Source organism: Limanda limanda, chromosome 9, assembly GCF_963576545.1.
Source record: "Limanda limanda chromosome 9, fLimLim1.1, whole genome shotgun sequence".
Taxonomy (NCBI): domain Eukaryota; kingdom Metazoa; phylum Chordata; class Actinopteri; order Pleuronectiformes; family Pleuronectidae; genus Limanda; species Limanda limanda.
Genome location: NC_083644.1, coordinates 25,474,742 through 25,496,590, shown reverse-complemented (window position 1 = coordinate 25,496,590; position 21,849 = coordinate 25,474,742). Strand labels below are relative to the sequence as shown.

Genomic DNA, 21,849 nt, shown 5'->3' with positions numbered 1-21,849 from the left:
GGCGCGTTGAGGCCCTGCGCCCTACCCCCCCCCCCCCCCCCATTCACGCATGTTAGCTCCTTTGCCGCATCTGCCAGCATTCGCAGCCGCTCCCCTGCGCAGCTGCAGACCCGGTCGGCGCTGAGGCTTCCCAGGCCTTGTTAAAGCCAGGAGAGAGCGCCGAGGTTCAGGGTCGTTGGGAGAGTGCAGCACATAAATATGTTCGGGTGTAGCACCATCAGCCGGTCAGTTTACTGGGGGGGTGATCGATGGTGGTCCCAGTGCACTCGTCCAACAAACATCTTAAGCGGATGCGGTTTTTTGCTTAATTGGGAGCTTTGCAGCTTCAGATTCCAACGGATCTGATGTTGATGATGAAGTCCCAGGGAAGCCGTGAGATCCGTGTAAACTAAATGTGGATGTGTGCTGTCTGCATTCGTACGCTGGTCAGAACTGTTACCCGTCAATTTAACCTGCAGAGCGCCCCCCCCCCCCCTCGCTTCTTCTCAGGGAGTATGATCACATATACACACACACACACACACACACCCACACACACACACTCATGCATACACACATGCCCTGAGCTCATTTTGAATCCTCACAGCTCACTGTGAAGGCAGGAGGAAGTCCCAATTAAAATTAAAATAAGCTCTTTTAACGGTCTCTTAAATTGACAACTGAACAATGATTTTTTCGAATTGGTATCTGTCAAAGGTCTCGGAAAATCCTCAGTTGATAAGGCCCAACGCATCCAATTAGTAGCCGAGTCGGGCCTCAGCCAGTAATGATTTCCAGGTCCCTGAAGATGTGGTGCGGACACTTATTGCAAATTACTGACAAAGAGCCGTTGCTGTATTGATGACGGGGAGAACAGCCGAGTCTCCGTGTTCCCATCAGGTGGACGAGCACCTAGAGGGGCCTGGTCTCTCTCTCTCCCTCTCTGCAGCCGTAATGTGGCCTCGCTGTGCAGCTCATACACAGCCCCCCCGCTGACACCGACTCCCAGAGACCAGCCTCTCCTGACATGAGCCCCGGCTCAGGGAGAATGCTAATGCTACCGTGAGGGAGGTGTCAGCAGCGGATCATCAATAATGTCTGCAAGTTTACTGCCCTCTTCTAATTATAGCTCCTCTCTCTCAGGGCCGCGGGAGGCTGCAGGGCGGCTCCTTAATTGAGCGGAGGTAGATCTCTCCCTCCCGATCACATGCATGGCCCCATTGTTTACAGTCCTTGAAACTGATTGAAAGGAATCAAAAGATTCACGGAGATGTGATCCGGGGCGGAATACATTTTGTATATGCGGGGAAGAAGAATGAATAAAGGAGGATGATTCTCGCTGGTCAGGTAGGGATTTAGATTTGAAGGCCATGCTATAGCCAGAGGTCATATCATTTATTCCAAGCATCGACGCCGCTGGAATAGTGTATGTGCTGTGTGTTGCTCTCTGTGTTGTGTAGCAGACTGGGACCAGAGGGGCAAACAAGAGCCGCCTCCATGGCAGTGGAGGAACTACTGCTCTTCACCTCAATTATGGGAGTTAATGAATAGATAATCACATTTTGCATTTAGATCTTGCTGCTCGTGTGGTGTTATTGTAATGCTCATTTCCCCCCCCGCACGGTCTCCGGGGAGCATCACCGAGGGTCCGCACCGCTCCCAGGGCCGTGTTGAGCCCCCCCCTCAGATGTTTCCTATACCAGTCCGAGGCTTCCATCCTGCTGGAGGCTCAGCAGGAGGAAGGTGCTGACCCTGGTGACCTGAGCCTGCTTCCAGTGGGTGAGGAATGGCTGCTCCATACTTGCTGCTTCAGGGTCAAATGGTTTGTAGTTTGTAGTTTCCTCTAGTTAGACAGTTGCTGCAAATGACTGCTGAGAACTGGAAGGGTTTGGTGGTGGTGGTGGGGGGGTGGGGTGATGCAGACTAGGTACCTCAGGCAGGGAGGGGTCTGGGATGGTTTTGACATTTCGCACAGGGAGATGATCGCGCCTCCATCTTCAGGAGTGCCTCTCTTTAATTCGGTCAGCGCTGGTTGTTGATTGGTGATCACCATGATGAGATGATGTTTTATCTTAATTTTTAAACCCATGCAGAAATATTAGATTTATCTGTGTCTGCTCATTGTCTGCATGCCGTTGTGATCTGAACTTGTAGCCCTCTGCACGCCTGTGTTCCTTCAAGATGAGAGAGGCTTTGATTTCCCCCATCTCTGTGTCACACTGACTGGCATACTGTTTGACAGGTGGAGTTAAAATAGAGAAAATTGTGGATGGAAATTCGTCAGTCTCAATCTCTTGCCCTGGGCTGTAGGCAGCCGAGACAGAAGCCCACTGCTTTGTGTCAAATGTTTATCAAAGGGCCTGATTAAATTGCTGTGTTCAGGGTAACAGTCTAATAGAAGAAAAAAACTGAAATCCCTATACCTTGGCAAGTGGTGCGTGTATGATGGTGAGCAGAGCCAAGCAGGGGGATACACTGCCTTGCTGGAAGGAACCTCTGACCAGCCGGCTGTAAAGGAGGCTGGAATATCATATGCCCTTTGTTGTCGCACAAAAAGAGACGCGAGCTCTGAGATCTGTTGTTGTTCTCACTTTCCTCTGTCTTCTCAATCATTCTTTTTTCCCTTTATTGCTGGAGGAAATAAACCTGGCCCCTTTTGCTGAGGCCGCCTGGCTTCCCCTGGCCATTCCTCTCTGTTTTGTTTCAAAAGGCCAAGGCTCTGGAGCCGGAGCCGTTTGCCCTGCAGTCCCACGCCAGGGGCGCTGCTTGCCTCAGCTGCTTCATCACCGGGGGACTGGGCTAACGTCTCCTGACTGCACTTAGCTGTGTTTCTCTGATACGGTCATATCACATCAGCACAGGCACATGTGACATTGCATCGCTTCCTAACTTTAAGCAGTTTGTTGCCATCCATTGTCTTTCTGCTTTAATCTTCCCCTTTTTGAGTGATGTTATGATTTGTTGCAATATTTTCTGGCAGCGGTGCTGCCACACGTTTGTGTGGGATAACAGGGCCTGTTACAAAATCTCTCCATCTGGCCAGTTCTCCCCTACAGGAGACACAGAGAGCTAGGCCTCCCCCCTCACAGTTTTTTTTTTTCATCCTAACCCTCACATTTGAATTTCTAGATAATAGGCTTTGACTTCTGGCTGCACGTTTATGGGTCTTTTCATGTTATCAGCTTAGCTCATAGCGTGGAGCTGAGGAACACAGACTCCTAGTGACAGGCCAGCCAGTCAGCAAGGCGAGCCTGTCAGGAGCTCTCATACACTAATGATTTCCCTTTAGTCTATTTTCTGTCTCATTGGCCGTTTCCTTCAAAAACAAAATTGCTCATTTAAATTCTCATGCCTGGGGCATTTTGGTCTTCAAATATTGTTGGAAAGTGAAAGGATTAGGCAAAATATGCTTTTTTAAAATGTTAATATATTTTCTGGTTCACTTTCTCCTCTGAGGCCAATTAGGGAATTTCTGCTGGCTGCATTAATGTCAAACTGACATCCCCAGCTATAATTACACTGTGCTTGAAACCTAACTTTCACTTGTGGGTAGATGAGTGTGCCTTGCAGTGACACAGAGACTCGCTCTGCCAGCTTTTGATCATTTAATCATTGCTTGCTTTCTTTCTCTCTTCCCTCCCCTGCTTGCTGATGATTTCACCTTTTATTCTTTCTGTTGCAAAATGCAGTGTTGTGTTTCATTATTCACCGCCGCATTTTGCAGGGTTCATTAGGGACATCATGGCGCCACTTTGCCAGCTCACAATAACACGAGGAGAAGGGGACGGTCTCTTCAGGTGCAGCTACCATATGTACATTGTTTACTCGCTTGACTCACGATTTACACTGTGTTGTTTGTGTTTTTTGATGGTGCTGGGAGTGAGCGTGCCTTCAGGAATTGAAGGACGGGTATAATGCGTGGCACAAACGCACCATGTCTCTGCTGCAGTTCTGTGTCAAGACCAGGGAGACGGTTAATGACGGTTAAAGCTTTCACCATGATTCACAAAGTGCATCTCAAACCTAATGGCAGATTCAACTTGTGATTTGATCTCCTTTTCCTTTTTCCTGCCACTTTCTGTGGAGCCACTGACATTTCACACAGTTTAAATATAAGTGAAAAGGAAGAGTCACATAATAACGAAAGAAGTGCTTGAATATAAAATTATTTCTGTATTTTTACCGAAAAAAGAAGATAACTATTGATACTCGACACAGTTATTTGGGATGAAGACATTCAGCATTTTTTCAACTGATGAATTAGAACAATTCTGCCTCTGAGTGTGTGACTGCAAGGAGGCGGACTCTCGTGAATGAGCTGCCGCCCCCCCAATTTGGCCTCCAACAGCTTGACAAAAGTGACGCCAATCAACTTAATGACCCGGTGATTGTCTTGGATTTCCATGACCACGTGTTGGACACCATCAATCTGTTACAGTGTAGCTGAATATATGGCTCTGGGGAGAAGAGAGAGAGAGAGAGAGAGAGAGAGAGAGAGAGAGAGAGAGAGAGAGAGAGAGAGAGAGAGAGAGAGAGAGAGAGAGAGAGAGAGAGAGAGAGAGAGAGAGAGAGAGAGAGAGAGAGAGAAAATCACACAGCACAATTTGACAAAGTGCACACGAGCTTCCTCTGCTGTTTGTAATGTCCATCGGGCGACCCCTTCCTCCCCTTCCTCCCCTCCCTCCCCTCCCTCCCCTCCCTCCCCTCCCTCCCCTCCCCCCCTTCCGTCTTTTCACCCTCGCCTCGCTCTGTTTGCATTGTTTTACCCTTTCGCTCGGACTTCAGGTAATAGGAAATGGCACTGACCCCTCCTGATCCACCCGATTACCTTCGTGAAGCGTGAACATGGTACGGAATCACACATCAGGAGAGGAGTTGTAATTATTTCTGCGATGCCATCAGCATGGATCAATCACTCAGGGAGGCTGCTAGTGGAACGCCGCTCGCAGCCATGGACGGAGCCAGCAGCGACCCTCTCTGACTGACAGCTTTGGTAATTAAGTGATTGTATAGACCCCTCCGACTGTTATAACAACCTTGTCAGGGCCAGTCTGCGTTTGGAGCACACTTGAATCAATGTGTTCTCTGCTCCCTGAGCATTTCATGTAACTCAGAGATGAGGAGAAAAAACACAATCCTGTGCAGTGACATTGCTTCCCTGGAATATTTGTCATGGCAGCATTGAAAAAACATCTACACTTATACTGTGGTGCATGATTTTTAGGATATTTCCTTCTCATAACAGAGTAGACATGTTAATGCCCGGTGTGCTAACCCTTGATGAATAAAGTAGATTTACTCTCCCTTCTGTTTTATCCTATTTTGAACTGTGTGGCATAGAATAATTCTAACCTGCACTTTAAATTGAACTTGGATGCCAGATGTTTCATTACTGCACGAGTGGAAATGACGTTTCGAGGTTGGAATAATCGACAGTACGTCCATCCTAAATGTCAAATTGCTCTCACGCTGCAACCTTTCATTCCAAAGCTCCTGGGATGTAATTTTGCGTTTGGAGTTTGATTCCCATCATCGCACCATCTTAGCCTTTTTCCATCACACTGGAATTAGAAATGTTATCCGTTTGCCAGAGGAGAAGTGTAATCTGATCACTAATGTGCATGTGAAAGACAGTAATTGGCGCGAATGTTCCCCCAGCGATCACAAAATCCACCACACTGACGGTGCAGGAGAACCCAAAGTGGTAACAGAGTTTCATGCTCTTTTATGAAAATTATGACTGATGTGGTGTTAATAAAGTTTATAATTTACTTTAAACTGTGTCAGTCCTCTGCTCACACCCTTATTTATTTATTTGTTTGAAAGTCTGAATGTCTTAAGCATTAACAAGCAGTACTCAAATACATTACCGGAAGCAGTTATAAACACTTTTTAAGATTTATTATGCACTTTTCAAGTTTTAACTTTAACTTTAACTCCACTGATAATGGATGAATAACACAACTGATAATGTCTTTACATGCCTTCATTCGTATGACTATATGAACGATATTTATCCATCTTGATCATTTACAATATTACTACATTAACTAAATACAGTCATTTACTGCATTAAATGATAAAATTAATTTATGTGTTTGTATTTCTTCCCTCTCCATGACAGCTGAGCTTCATGTCAATGAAGAAATCCATTAAGTGGGTCTCAAGCTATGTTTTTTAATGTCAAATGACTCTTTTTGATCATAACAGCTCTGTTCAACTGTTTGTATTCATTCAATCGTTAACTGTTACCATTGACTTCGTTGTAACATTCAAAACTTAATAAATACATTCAAGATAACAATCAAACCATTGAGTTTATATGCTGCTCAAAGTGGAGCTAACGGGTAGCCATAACGTCAAATGATTCTTGGTTAATTAAATTAGATTTCAATTTCAATTTAATCAAATTTTTTAACTTCAATGATGTTGAACATGACATTGAACGTGACCGCCCAGGAAATTCTGACATTGTTCTTGGTGTGGATGACTCTTTAGTTGTCACTGTCATGTCACTGTGGCCTGATTGACAGACACATTCAGAGCTTCATTCAACTTCATCAGAGGTCCTGAGGCCGCTGCTGCACACAGAGGATTTTCAACTCTTGACCGATGTTAAAAATTAGACCAAAGACGTAACGGCAGATTTAACCAATTTTTTATCTTAGAATCTTGAGAACGCACACACTGGACGATTTGACCAGAACGTAAAACCACACACTTGCCTGTTTGTAGGAAAAGATTTCACAGTTGAGATTCCAGGGAAGGGAAATATCTTCTTTTTCTTCTTCAGTTTTTTATGGCCGTAGGCAAACAACTTTTAGGCATTACTGCCACCTTCTGAACTGGAGTGTGGAACACCCACGTGATTAAATGTGACTTCAGAGGAAAAGCAAACATGGAGGAGGGCTGAAGTTGTGTGTTCTGTTTCGGTGCGAAAAGACAAACAATGCATGTCGAGGTGAGTTGTTAATGTATTGTTCGTTATGGTCACAGCTGTGCTCGCTCTCTAGCTCTCTTCCTCCTGCAAGTTTCTGTCGGAGCCGATTCGAGATCGGGGAAGCTCTGACTAATTCGGTAGCATTAAGATTGTTTTGTAAACCCCTCACACTTCAGGATTATTTGGGCAGATGATCGGCACATAGTGACTTCTGGTTGGGAACCTCTCCGTGATGTAACAAGGGCCCAATCAGATCTGAAATCATCTGGATTATCTTCTAGTGCGCAGCAGCCTTTAGTTGAGAATGTTGAGTTGTACCAACATAAAGCAGTTTGCAAGTAACATTCAAGTTATTTTCTTAGCTGCTGTTCCAATCATTTCCAAAGCTTTACACTTACACTTCTACATAGGAAGAACTGAAAATCTGGAAGTCAAAGGAGTGTGAAATGTATTAATAAGATGAAGTTAATTATGTCGGGTGTTTTCCATATTGACCTGCGACTTATTTGGATGAATTATTGTAAACAGTTAAATTAGTTGTTGTTTGGTTGTGTCCAGAGAAATTAAAACCCTGATCAACACTTTGACAGTGTGAGACTAAAGAGAGATGATTTTCTGAGTTAGGTCTGAAGTTCTGCATCGGATTTCAGGAACCAAATTTGAAAAATAGATTTATTAAAAGGATTATTCAACAGCTCAATGCTAAACCCTAACCTGAGCCCTCACAAAGCCCTTTGAAGTTTTGTCAGAAAGGTAAGACCATATGGTCTATAACTGAAACTATGGTCCTCACAAATATAGAAGTAATTGTACACACACATATTGTTTTCTGGATACTTCAGTCTGTGTGCTCAGGTGGCTGTTAAACTGGTCTTGAAATCTGGAAAGAAATTTAAGCTAAATTTGCTCTCATCTTACCAGGAGTAAGTCATCATTGCAACAGGCTGATTTGCTCCAACATGGCTGTAGGATTTGAAAGGATTTGATTTATTTGGTACTGTGAAGAAGCAGGCTGTACATTTCAGGGCAAGTTGGCTGCTAGAGGTTTGACAGCTCCAGCCACTCGTCCTACAGCTTTCCTCCTGCATGGGCACATAAAGCATTTAGCCTGTTTAACCTTTAATAAACACGTTTCTGCCACTTTATCCATCGACAGAAGTGACATCTGGCTGACGTGGGTTTGATTGGTCACAACGATCTTCGGACTTTGAACTAGAAATCACACATACCGTTAGTCAGCTTGTCCTGTTGCAGCTTCTAATCGATATAATTCCCTGACCATCTGTCAGCGACAGCACTGGGTGGACAGTAGCAGCCTGCACATGCCATTGTTCAGGACAATTACACATTATCACTCTGTGATGCATACAATATGTTACAGATTTAGTCTGTCTCACGTATTCTACTTTCAATGTTTTCATGCTGTTAAATAAATAAATAAAAACAATTGTATTGCTTCAAATTTATGACCATGAATATAATTGAACACATTTTTTCCCAAAGCAATTTCAGTTTGAGTAATTAATGCACATGTCCATTTAAGATCATGTGTTTGGGAGTTTTAAAAAAAACAACACTCAATTTGTGTTAAGCTGAATTTTTTTCAAATTTGTCTTGTTAGTTAAAAGCATAACAGATTAAGATTGTCTCTATAAGTTACAGTTTCATCTGTGTCATGATAACAGGTGAAGTTTGATCATGAAAAAATGCATCAAATATTGTTCCCAAAATGTACTTTAATTGGCTGTAATTGCTCTGAAATCATCATTGTAGCTGTTGGAGGTTTGTGCATCAGTCTCCATTTAAACAAGTTTTAAAACAATGGATTTATAAAGTTTTCATCGCAGTCATTGTTCTTGGTGTTCACGTCCCTATGTTGTCATGAGAGATTCATTCAGCTCGATCAGTCGTATAAGTTGAGGTTTGCAAGTAAAGTTCAAGTTCAAAAATGTTTTCTTAGATTAGCTGCTGAATCTATAATTTCTTAGCGTGTCATGTTTCAGCACTGCAGACAGTTAAAGCAGAAATCAATGGGGCATCTAATGCACATGTTCTCTGTCGTGACAAGATAATTGAAAGTAAAGTCAATAGGATCATTAGATCATGTCTGGGAGCTTTTTAGGTAACTGTCACACTCAGTTGTTTGGTTGATATGTGACGTTTTAAAAAACTTTTATTTTGAGTTGAAAACAGAAGAGACTAAGATCTGTCATGTGTCAAAAAATACATCAAATTGAATCAAATCTTTTTATTAAAATATATATTTTTATTTATTTATGAGAATGACTGAACTAAAGATAAAAAAAGGCAATAAATATGTTTTCCGCTGGTTACTGGCCTCTCATCTGTCCTGATTGGATCCTGCTTTGCATGACGCTGGTCACGGTGTAATCGCATTTAAAAATAAGTGAAAGTAAGAAGTTGCCATAGGTCAGTGAATGCGTCGCTCATTGATTTGCTTTGAGGGGTGTGTAAGAACTAATTTGAACCTATTATGATGTATTATTTTTTAACAACAACCCAGTCTGCTGCAGACCCCCCCCCCCCCTCTTCCCTCCCGCAGTGAGTGGGTGTCCCTCTCCCCCTCTCTCCCTCCCTCCCTGTGCAGCCCAGAGGTCGCCAGCGGTGAAGTGACAGCTTACACGCGAAGCCGCCGCGGAATCAATACGGTGCCAGCCACGGCTGCAGCATCATCATCGACCATCAGCCGAGGCAATAAGACGATGGTCTAACTGGTTGCGTTCGATGTGCTCCCGCGGTGCCTTCAAGCCAACAGAGCCATTGATTGTCCCTGTTCGGCCGCTGATGAGTTGACTGACGTGTTTAAACATCGCTCTGATCCCATCTGAGCCATTTGTGGGGAATCCGGTTCAGAGAGGCCCGATCAGCAGACATTCTAATAGACATCTTTTTATCATGATGCTGCTCTAACCCGACCGCACTGTGCTATGGACCGACTGTCACTGATGGCTATTAGTTATAATCTGAATATCAGCCTCAGTGGTTGAAGTGGGTGAGGAGACTCACTGGAGGTTCAGCCGAGGCCTCGCTTGGCTCCGGAGCTTCACTCTGTGTCGCCGCCTTGTGTTCAAACCGGGACTGCATCTGCAGGCGGGAGGTTCCACATCCACTGAGGATCCTCTGCTGCTCACACATAAAACATTCATAATAATAATAATAATAATGAAACACTTCAATAAAATCCCTTAATTATTTATGCTTAATGTCTGATACAAACACTGTTTATCTTTTAAATCAAATTAATTACTCAAATTATTATTTTATTATTTTAACTCATTACTCTGCTTTGAAAAACCAAACAATAATGATCACTAAATATTTTAGCACATGTGTAAAATTTAAATCGATTTTAATTGAACGGTTTTAAAGGTCGGATTAAAAGAACATCAGGATTATTAATACGATTTAACGGTTTTACTTTCTGGTGCAGAAGTAGAAGTTAAAAACCAGACATCATTTATTTTAAAATAAAGTCATGTCGTTTTTTTCCCGACTTAAAATTTGTTTAATGAGGATGCATTATCAAAAAAGATAAATAGTCATCCACAAAAGAAAATGAATGCATTTCAAAATAAAAGAGCAATTAAATGAACAAACCTGCATATCGGGATTTCTGCACATCGTGAAGAGCACCATTCAAATCTCCATCCGCCTCCCTCACACCACTGATCAGCATCAGCACCGCGTTCATCACAGACCTGCTGGAGAAGAAGAAGAAGAAGAAGTAAAATCATAGCTGTTGAATAAAAATAAAATCTCAACCCGCTCCATGACGAATGCCTGAATTTTGCAGAAACACAGAAAGTGAGTAAGACTTTGGAGACTGAGGAATCCACGTGAAGAGGAGTCCGATAAAAAAAATGTGGGACACACGAGCTCACACTCACCTATGAGAAGTGGCATTTCCCATGAGCAGGCATCATCCAACACACACACACACACACACACACACACACACACACACACACACACACACACACACACGCACGCACACGTACACAAACACACACGCACACAGAGCACATTTTCCTCCGTATCCTCTAAAACACACGTCGGGGGAAAAAGTGCTGAAATTCCAGCCACTAGCTTTGAACGCTCATTAGCGCCTCATAATGACTTTACTAATTAGGATGACACGGTTATTAAGAAGACGCGCGTCATGACAGTCACCAGCTCTCCTCCCCGTTCCCAAATATGTCGACCTCGCGGCTCCCGCATCATATCCATAACGACGGATGCCACGCGTGACACCGCAGCCGAGCGTCAGGGCCAGCTTTTTATTTATAATTCTTCCTCTTAATTATTATTTTTTTTTTTTTTTTTATATAAATCCACAATCAGCTCTGGAATTTGACGAAGTGAAAAAAATTAAGCAACAGTTGAGCTTTTCGAACTATCACTCACAGTTTACAGGCTTTCAAAAGTTGAACTGGGAAAATGAATAAAACTCGGTAATGTGTGGAGAAGAAAATAAAAAAAGACGTGTATAATTCATCCTACCAGATTGCTGGAACAGTTGGAGCTGCCACTGTGGATTTTCTTTTTGCCTTCTAGTTAAAGACTTCTCAAATTATTTAAACCTTTTTAAACCCCTTTCTTCGTCTTCTTTCCTTCTTAATTCCCTCTTTTTGCCATCGCTGCTAAGATTATTTCACATAATCTGTTTCCTGTATGGCCTTAAAGCACATCCATGTTTTTTTTTTACTCCTATTTTTTAAAGAGCTATTCTAGAATTAAACTCAATTCAATGGTTGGCTTGAACTGTCTGGATAAAGAAACAACTCCCTGATTGGTGAGGTGCCGGAGCCGGTCAGGATGCAAGCCAATGGCAGGAGGAGGAAGGTGGTGGTGGGGGAGGGAGGGGAGAGGAGGGAGAGAAAAAGGCGTCGTGTGTTTATTATAAAGGAGAAAATATTAATTCCCCCTCGCCGTGGGCCGTGACGTCAGTATAGGAAGTCATTGTAGAGCAACACTGGAGCGATTAGCAGCAAAAAGGGGGAGCCTGATGTCGAGGAGTCAGCCCTGTGTATATCTCTCTATACGCCTCAACTTTTAACACAAAGTTCAATATCCAAACACTAAAAGGGACGTGGACCAGGCTGCGCAGAGCCGCACTTTGCTTTTACGCACATCCACTGAATGTAACATCTTGGACCACAGCGTGGATTCTGGGTTTATTTATTTTTTCCACCTAAAACACAGGCTCTATTTTCTCTCTTTTTTTCCTAATTTGTAACTCGACTTAATTTTTTCTTCGCGCCGGAGGAGAAGCATCCCTCGCTGTTGTTATGAAGACGCCTTCACTGCTTTACTAACATGGAAGGATCCAGCGGGTCGAGTTTTGGAATAGACACTATTTTATCCAGCGCCTCTAACTCTGGTAACCCCGTGCTCATGAACGGAGATTTCCGCCTCGGCGACAGCAGGACGGCGGATTTCAGGAGCCAGGCGACCCCTTCGCCATGCTCGGAGATAGACACGGTGGGGACGGCCCCCTCATCCCCCATCTCGGTCACCATGGAGCCGGGCGACGCGCATCTGGTGCAGGACGGCAGCCTCCAGCATCACCACCTCCACCACCACAACCAGCCGCTGTCTCCCCAGCAGCAGCAGCCGCTCGCCGGGGCCGGCTGCGCCCCGAGGACTGCCACCTCCTCGTTTCTAATCAAAGACATTCTGGGCGACAGCAAACCGCTAGCCGCCTGCGCACCTTACAGCACCAGTGTATCCTCACCGCATCACACGCCAAAACCAGAAAGTGCCACGGCTCCGGACGGCTTCAGGCCCAAGCTGGAACAGGACGAGAGAGGGGGCAAGTTGGACAAAAGGGACGACATACACAGTGACATGAAATGCAACGGTAAGAGCAGGAAAATGTGATTTTATAATATTGTCTCTATGGGTGCTTATACTTGTATTTCCGATGTAAATTCAGATCAGATGAGGGGCTACAGAAAGTGGCCAAAGCAAACACATATAGACCGGGGATGTACCAACAACCATTATACCACTCGTAATAATTCCAAAAAGGTTTTTTAATAATATTATTATTCAGTCTGCCTCGCTGTTTCTGATCCTGCTTTATTAGTCTAATAGATGTGGAAACAGATGTAAGCCCGTGATGTTCCCCTTGCGCCGGGCCCTCCCTAGTGGGTCAATTAGAGAGATTATTGTTCTTCCTGGAGGGGGGGGGGATCACGGTGCACCGAGAGGCAGCTACAAATAGAGATGGATTGACGTATTGATTTCTTGCTTTCTGAAGGAGAAAGGATAAATAAATTTAAAAAAACTCCAGGTGACAAATTCAGACAAATTCCTTTTTATCGCTTCAGCTCAGTGTGTGTGCAGCACTTTGAACAAGTTGCTGAAAGTTTGGAGACTCCAATTTAGTTTAATTGGCTCATGCATTCATGTGTAAGATTGATAATTTCCAAGCAGGCCTAACCGTGTTCATGTTTACCTGCCTCCCTCCCTCCTCCTCATCCTCCACCACCTCCAACTCCTCCGCCACCATCCTGTGCTTGTGGACTAAAGACGAGGACGACCGGGAAATCTCCAGCAGCAGAGACAGTCCGCTGGTGCGCTCCAAAAAGCCTCGCAAAGCACGGACAGCCTTTACCGACCACCAGCTCAACCAGCTGGAGAGGAGCTTCGAGCGACAGAAATACCTCAGCGTGCAGGACCGCATGGACCTGGCCGCGGCTCTCAACCTGACAGACACACAAGTCAAGACCTGGTACCAAAACAGACGGTAAGGAGGCAGCCGCCATCATCACCGACATCTTCATCCCGAGCAGCATCAGCATCATCATGTGCACACACAGCAAACCAAAACAGGACCCAGCAACCAGAACCTGTGTTGTCTTGGAATACAAGTAATAGACAAGTAAACTCGGTCAATATGATAAGACTCACCACACCAGTTTATTTATTCATTTTCAAATTCAAGTTAAAAAAAATTCTAACACACATTAACATTCATCAGGGAATTAAAAGTTGAGGTTATTCGTGTTGCTGAGTATGTTTTCTTCAGCCACTCGTTTGTCAGGCCTGTGTTTTAGAACTGCGTGGTCATTGTGCTGCGATATATGAAAACCCACTGAACAAGTATGAAGAGGAAATACGTGGGATAAACTTTATCTGTATTTCTCTGTGACGCATGATCTGTGTTAACTCTCAGCATTTTTAAGTTGTTAAAAATAATCTACAATAAAAAAATGTTTTATTTGCTGAATAAATTGACACACATTTAAGGCTGATATTATGAGAAAGGCTTAAATAAGTTATTTGCCACAAGATGGTTATTTTCAGAAAAAAAAAAAGTTCTTAATTGTAAATTGTAGTAAAATGTCTATTTGAATTAAGCCTTTTTTTTCTTGGCTGTACCTTTTGGTTCACAGCTTCATTAAGGCCTGCTGTTCAAACTATATTTAAACATTAACCTCACCAATGTATATTTTCAATGGTTGGAAGGAAGGACCACTTGGTGTGTGTTGTTCTCCCTCCTCGCTGTAACTGCTGGAATGTTAAAAAATATGTAGGCCATAAATCTATACGTAGAAACATATTTGAATCTGCTGTAACTTTAACACTTTACGCACCACTTTTCAAATATAAGATACAAATAGATAAAATGACGAATACAGGTTTATTTGAATACTTTATTATTGAGCACACAGGCCCTGTATGAATGTGAGAAACATGTGTTCAGACAGTTTGAACTAAAGCACTTCATGAAGTTGACCTCAGACTACACTGTCTTGAAATGTTCTTGTATTCTTTTTTTTCCCTAATTAAACCTGAACTCTAAATTGCTGCCTGTGATAATTAGACCTCCTCGTGCCAATTAAAGGCCTGGTGGGACTGAGGTGTAGCTCGCGCTGATTGAATAATTCATCTGTGTTATTTGGTTTCAGGACGAAGTGGAAGAGGCAGACGGCTGTGGGCCTGGAGCTGCTGGCTGAAGCAGGAAACTACTCGGCCTTACAGAGAATGTTCCCGTCGCCCTATTTCTACCACCCGAGCCTGCTGGGCACCGTGGACAGCACGACGGCGGCCGCTGCGGCCGCGGCCATGTACAGCAGCATGTACCGGACTCCTGCCGCACCGCACCCCGGCCTCCAGAGACCTCTGGTCCCCAGGGTGCTTATTCACGGCCTCGGGCCGGGGGGGCAACCGGCACTAAACCCCCTGTCTAACCCCATGGTCTGCCAACCGCATCAGCGGTAAACAAAAAAAAAAAAGACAAGAAAAGAGAGACGATATAAGACGATGGCCAGAAACCTGGTTGAAGACGTGATGTGAGTAACTGCATCGGAAGCACATTGCAGGACTTTACTCTCCCTGTCCCATAAAGAAAGACCCATTTAAAGACATTTTACAGAAGTAAAGGAGGTATTTAATATAGGCCCAGATAAGCCTGAAGACTTTGTCCGCCCGAGACACACAGGACTGCTCATGTCTGATTGTTTGTTTGTTTGTCTTTTGTACAAATACACTTACATTAGCAAATAAACTTATAAAGTTTATTAGATGGAGAAGAACTGAATGAATAAAGAAGTAATGATACTAATCCAATTCTACTGATGCTTCTATTGAAATGTGAATCCAAATTTCCTAAATGAAACTTCATGCAGCAGGACGGATATTCAAAAGAAACTATTTCAACAAGTCATCAATTTATCAATGACATTCTCAATAATTCATTATAAACTGGATATTACCTAAATAGAGCCTATCATTTAAATCTTAATTTTCAATTATTTTGAAAAGTTTACAATTATAGTGCCTATTAGTTTAGTTATATGATTTTATTCAACCATGTAGGCTGCCGTATGTGTTTTATTTTAACTTAAACTGATTTTAGTGTAGCTCAATAATACTACTACTACTACTAATAATAATAATAATAGTTTTAATAATTATAATCTCGGTTCGTTTATTTTTTAGGGTGACATAATTTTTATGACATAAATGGATCAACGTAAATCATCAGTTATAGCAGCATATGGTGTGTAAATAGAAGGATATTTAATTGAGTTGGAAACTGGTGATCAGAGGTCAGCCTTCATATTTACGTGCAGCATATACATATGGATGCGCAGCAGCTGATTGGTGGCGGTGGGGTGAGTGGTCTCGGTGGCTCGGGGTCTACACTGGGAATGTGGCCTTGGCTTAGCAGCTGTTCCCTGGGAGCACAGCAGACAATAAGCCTGAATTTCTCAGCGTGAGCGAGCAGGCGCAAGGATCAGGAGAAGAAGCCTCAAGAAAGAAAAAAAAAAAGAAAAGAAAGTAAAAGCGCTGATAATCTGCTCATTCTCTTTAAACAGTAGCTGTTAGTGAACTTCTTTCAGGGAGTTTTAAAAAGATCTTGTGCAGATTCACATTTTTTCTCCTTCAGTGTGTCTCTTAATTTTTGTACCATTCTAAACATAATTTTTATGTTTATGATTTTCGCAGTAAATGCCAAATCTTAATTTCCTTTACGCGCTTCTCCTCGGTGCTTGTGCACTGCGGCATGATGCTGGATTTAGGAGCAGGAGTGAACAAACACAGCCCGGGACTGAAATTAAATGTTATAGAAGCTTTGATTTTATTTAGCCTCATTTGAGAGCGCACCGGGGAGAGAGCGCCGAGGAGACGCTGCGTGTGAATTAGCGCCTCGGGGCTCGTTTGTTTTGGTTTCTTTTCTTTGAGCTTAATTGACCTCTGCTGGTTTATATATAAGTATAAAAAAGAGGACTGCATACAATCCCTCTGCAGCGCTGCATATTAAATTATCCCTGTCCATTTTTATTTTTTTGTGCGTAAACACAGTCTGGAATACTGCATATTACATGCGCCATTGCTTTTGCTATTTTTTTTGTTATTGACATTTGTACTCTGGTCATATTAGATGAAATACAACAGTGTTGCATTTGAATGCAAAGTCAGAACGGCCGCGCACAAGCCCGCAGACTCGCGACAGCGGTGCCATGTGCCAGTGGAGGCAGTAAACACAGGCTTAAGTTTAGCTGCTTCTTAATACTTTGAACACATGTTAATGTAGCCTGTTTAAAGCCGCCTGCTTGTCATTCACTGCATGGACACTCGGTGCAGACACAGCCCCGCTGCTTCCACTCCCTGCACCGTACATTCTGCTCCATGGACGGAGCCTTTAAGGACACATAGAGCCATTAAAACGCGCCTTTTTTGTCCTCCCTCCGCCATTTAACCAAATTGCTTGGACAGCAGCAGAGTTATTACTGGCTCGAGTGTGCGCGGCATAATTACTGCGCGCTCCTCATACAGTAGCTACACGGCTCAGAGTAATTACACTAAATACAGTATCCATTCTCATTAGATCTCGGGGTTCATAACGGCGCAGAGGACGCGGGTTGGAGAGGCGGCGGTTGGAGGACAAATCGCTCCCTCCTCGGCCTTGCAAGCAGTGGGAGATGATTGCAGAGAAACAGCCCTGGCATAGATAACCAATGTTGGAAAATATTAGTCTACCATATTGACCCTGCAGCTCCTGCCCATTACAGCAGTATAGTGCCGACGCGTGTTGTTCATATGCATGACTTCTGCGGCATTATTTATTTATTGCGCTCTGCGGGTGGGAGGGGTGGGGGTGTCGGGCGGTTGTGCGGGCTGTTTTTCAATTCATTAATAATAGCCTGAGCTGTACGGCAGCGCTGAATTAATAGGCTGCTGCCACCTCGTGCTACCTGCTAATTTTGAGGGTTGCTTTGTTATTATTTTTCCAGTATAAAGCCGCAGAGTTATGGCACAAACGAGGCGCACGGAATGAGTTTAAAGTGGGCCACAGTGAGTGTGAGGTGAAGTGGCACCATGTGGCATCATCCGCATTTGTCAGGGACTCACTCACTGGTATTATGAATGTAGAAATTGTATTATTATTATTATTATGCGTTTTGATTTATAATTGATGAAATTATTCAAACACGCCAAAAGTCCAAATTCAACAATATTTTTTGATTAAAAAAAAAATCTCATAGAAGGATAAACATATTATTCTTATTCATTTTATTGTGATTCTGACAGAAACTCTGTGAATTTGCTGTTTTGGCCTAACCGAGTTTTTGGAGAAAATGAGCCATACTCGAGAAAACGCAATCACTGGTGGAAAAAAGGGCAGCAGACTTGAATAAAGAGGATTAGGCCTTTCTTTTACATGGCGCACATTATCCACAACAGATGGGCTTTAGAGAGTCGTTTTCTTCTTCGTCTTCTTGCCTCGAGGAACCTTGTTGGGCCCTTTAATTGCCACTTTTTTCCCCTCCCTCCTCCAACTGATGTAATGGTGGGATATCTTTTTCATTACAATAATGAGGTAACACTTGCTCTCCTTGGCCTCTCATTATCACGTCTCCTGCATCACTCACTAAACACAAGATTTAACCCCACCTCCTTTTCCAAAAAACAGTCTCGGCGCTAACTTCTATACATCATGTTTCCTTCACCGTTATCAACAAGCAGCTGCTCTGCACCCTTCCCATGGCCGCCTGTGTGTTGATGCAGCAGCGATTTACATCAGGAGCCTGCAGGAGAATTTACAGCTCTGCATAATGAGGGTTTGACCAGCAGCCACATCACTGTTTCAAAATCTACATCTACCATTTGAATTTTTCACAGTTGGACACGTTATGTTTGGCACCAAGAAACATGCGCCGAGTTAGTCTCAAACCAGAGTTGGAGGTTCAGCCATGATTTTTTTACCCTCAGTATTATTTCCTCTAATCACCGGCACTGCTTGAAAAAAACATCTCCCATTTTCCAACCCTAAATATACAGTAACCTCCAGCTGCAAGATGATGCAAAGAGGTGCAGTCTGCTCTACATAAATGTAATGATAAATGTACAACACATTGTCTCAGTAGCTCGGACATCTTTTGAGTGCAAACGTGAATAAAAGTTAACTTTACAAAAATCTTTTAACAACAATTAGCCTTTATTTTACTATTCATGTATATGCTAAAGCATTTAAAGCTTTGATGCAATATTACACTTACATATTATTCCAAGAGGCATCATGGTTCATAAGAATTTATATTTTTTAGGATTAGCCTCCTTGAATATTACCCATATCAAATATTGAACTGTTAATTTTTTTTACTTCTTACCTTATTTAAAATGAACTTATTAGAGCTCATTCAATTATAAAGCATACCTTACAGCTTATTTAGCCCACATTGTAATAAAGTACTCCAAAATTAGATTATCATTCTTAAATTCTTGAATTTAAGTATCATTCGTCATTCATCACATTATTAATAAAATTGTATTTAAAGAAATATTATTTTGTAATTGAAGATGCTGAAGGTGCACAGAAGTCAGGGTTCTTCGCAGCTGAAATGTTGAAACGATTATCGGAGACTGATCATGAGAGTTTGACCTATGTGTTGTCATTCTCTCTGACCTGGCAACATGACCTCTTGGCCCTCTGTGCTGATGTAGACTAACATATTAGTGCTAGGACGCATCCGTTTGGCTTTTCCTAACTAAAAATGCTCAGAAAGTTTGGTTGTTAAGAGCAGTGAGTAACCGGTGAACAGACATGTTGACATGAAGGCTGTTCTGCCATCCACTTGTCAGCTCATAAACACCCACCTCACGGCTGAGCCCAGACTATAGCGCGGACATCTGCAACAGTCCCGCTGAATGATGCCGCATAGCTACGACATATCATAGTTTAAATGGCCTCATCATTTCAGCAAATCCAGCCAGTTTCCCCTCTCTCTTTTTGTCAAGTGACAGGACAGCTGATGGCAGAGAAGCTCCGCTACCTTTCAAGTTTCAGCCAGGCGCCGTCACATGCGACCGCACAACCAAGAAGAAAAAAGTCTGTCAGCAGTGATGTCAAAAGCTTCAATTTTTACAGAGCAATTAGGGGTTTCATCACAGCGGAGTGATGTCAGGATTCATTATGGCTCAGCTACAGCTAATTGCTTCAAGGTTAAAGTAACAGATCTGACGGCATTATATTTTAAGTGACAGGCTCAAATTCTGGTGGTGTTTCACAGAGCACAGCGCTGACATTAAGAGAAGGAGCTCGGGAGGATGGGGGGCTGAGGAGCAATTGAAATTACTGTACTTTAGGATTGTGATTGGTTGGAGTAGCAGTAATTCTCTTAAGGAACATACATGGGCACCGGTGTAAGGGTCTACCGGTGTAAGGGAAAGGGAAACAAAGGACACTGTAACACGCACTTTGTAAACATCGTTTCAACTACTCCATTTTTGGATTGTTCCTTGGCCCTCTTGGTTGTAAAGCATTGAACCAATATGGAAAAGTAATAAACTCTGCATCTATCTTAACTTCTCAGCACATTCTCCAGCATATAAGAGCTTTGTACACAGCCAACTGTTTTTGCTTGTTACTCCTTAAAATGAGGCCATATCTGCCTGCAACCACCCACAGATCGAATGGCTCTAATTTAATTTAATATCAATGTTTTTAGGCCGGAAATGGTTCAATTACAGGATTTCACAAGAAAGAAGCAAACAATGGTAGATAACGTTTAAAAAAAAAGGCAGATATTCTCATTTGATCAATCCTCTTGCATCCCACTAGATTCAATTCACGGCCACCTGTAGGGGTCCTGACCCACAGGTTGGGTACACCTGATGTGCAGCACACCTGTACATGCACCTGCAAGTTGCGAGCACAAGACTGACATATTATTATCTATTTCCCTAATGTGGCTAGCAATCAGCGCACAGTTGCTATTTAAATGCCAAGACGACGTTGAGCAACGTCACATTTATTCATTCTAGTTTTTCTATTGCTGTCTGTGGGTTCGTCACTACAATCAACCTTTTTCACAAAATAAGTACAGTTATCTGATCCACTGATAATATTAAAATATTGATTATAGCAGGATTTAAGACAACTGTGAGCGAAGGCAGCAGAGAGCTTCAAGTCTGGGCTAAACTACCACCCTTATATTGAGAACTTTCATTTGTTTTGTTTTAAAGTCCGAAATCCACTCCCATTTTATTTCTGTCTTTGGTCTCTACCAACTCCTAAAGGCAAAACCTGCCTCTTCAGACGCGAACTGCTCCAGTAGTTTCACCAGCTACCAGTGTGTGGTAATTTACTCATCCTCATTTCCTGGTTTGTAGCTACCATATTCTGTGCCTTTAGCACCCCAAGAGCCATTGTATTGAACCTAAACAGTGAAGTTTGGGCCCAACAATCAAAACAACAAGCTGAAAAACGTTACAAACACCGTAGAGATGAGGGCAACTGTGGTAATCTTCTGTGGGTTTGTCACCACAAACAACCCTTTTCACATATTAGTAGTGTTATTGGATGCAATGATAATAAAATATTGATTACAGCAGCTTAACACAACAGTGAGCAAGGCAGCCGTGTGCTCCAGCTGTAAGTGTGGGCTAAACCAGCACCCTTGTATTTAGACCTTTTTATAACTTAATGACCCAATTTAAGGGAGAAATCGAATGTATTTGAATAAAATGAATTATAGATTGGGGCGTCCATGCCAGAGAGCTGCTGGAGCCATTTCTTTTCAAATGAGCAGTTGTTTACCCTTGGCTTTTTTTTCCTCCTTATAAAGTAGAATACCTGATCCTTTGAACTGATTGTTTGTTTAACTGCTGCTGGGAATCAAGAATCCCTGAGGTCTGAGTAAGTGTTGATCTAAGGTTGGATTTGAAATAGCCTAATGAGCAACTCTTTGGATAATTAGTGATAGCTGGAATGCTTGTGGATAATTTGAGTGCCTCGCACCCTGTATGAGCAAGATGTTGGGGAGGAGGGCGGATGATGAAAGAACAGAAAGATCAGGGTTAATGAAAATTAGCACGTCAAGTCAGTCCCTACCTCTGTGTTTCTTTCCTTTCCTTTCCTTTTTTAAAATCTTTTGTTCTTCTTAAGATGCATC

General features: G+C 42.9%; 2 protein-coding genes across 2 annotated transcripts in view; both read left to right on the top strand.

Moving 5' to 3' along the window:
- The window catches only part of znf644b (zinc finger protein 644b), a 61,658-nt gene extending 58,876 nt beyond the window's left edge, over positions 1-2,782 (top strand). Inside the window, exon 7 of the mRNA XM_061078923.1 lies at positions 2,690-2,782. Within this exon, the coding sequence (XP_060934906.1) occupies positions 2,690-2,782 (93 nt within the window). The remainder of the gene's footprint in view (positions 1-2,689) is intronic.
- Positions 2,783-12,256: 9,474 nt separating this feature from the next.
- Positions 12,257-15,169, top strand: barhl2 (BarH-like homeobox 2). The gene is made up of 3 exons (XM_061078922.1): positions 12,257-12,800; positions 13,475-13,691; positions 14,857-15,169. Exons 1-3 carry the CDS (start codon positions 12,257-12,259, stop codon positions 15,167-15,169), a joined length of 1,074 nt encoding a protein of 357 aa, XP_060934905.1.
- Positions 15,170-21,849: the final 6,680 nt, after the last annotated feature.

What these genes read in the sequence shown, in the direction of transcription:
- barhl2 (XM_061078922.1), top strand. Translation starts at nt 12,257, where the DNA reads ATGGAAGGATCCAGCGGGTCGAGTTTTGGAATAGACACTATTTTATCC. An exon ending in CAGTGACATGAAATGCAACG is followed by an intron (nt 12,801 to 13,474) that starts GTAAGAGCAGGA and finishes TGTGGACTAAAG; the next exon opens with ACGAGGACGACCGGGAAATC. An exon ending in ACCTGGTACCAAAACAGACG is followed by an intron (nt 13,692 to 14,856) that starts GTAAGGAGGCAG and finishes ATTTGGTTTCAG; the next exon opens with GACGAAGTGGAAGAGGCAGA.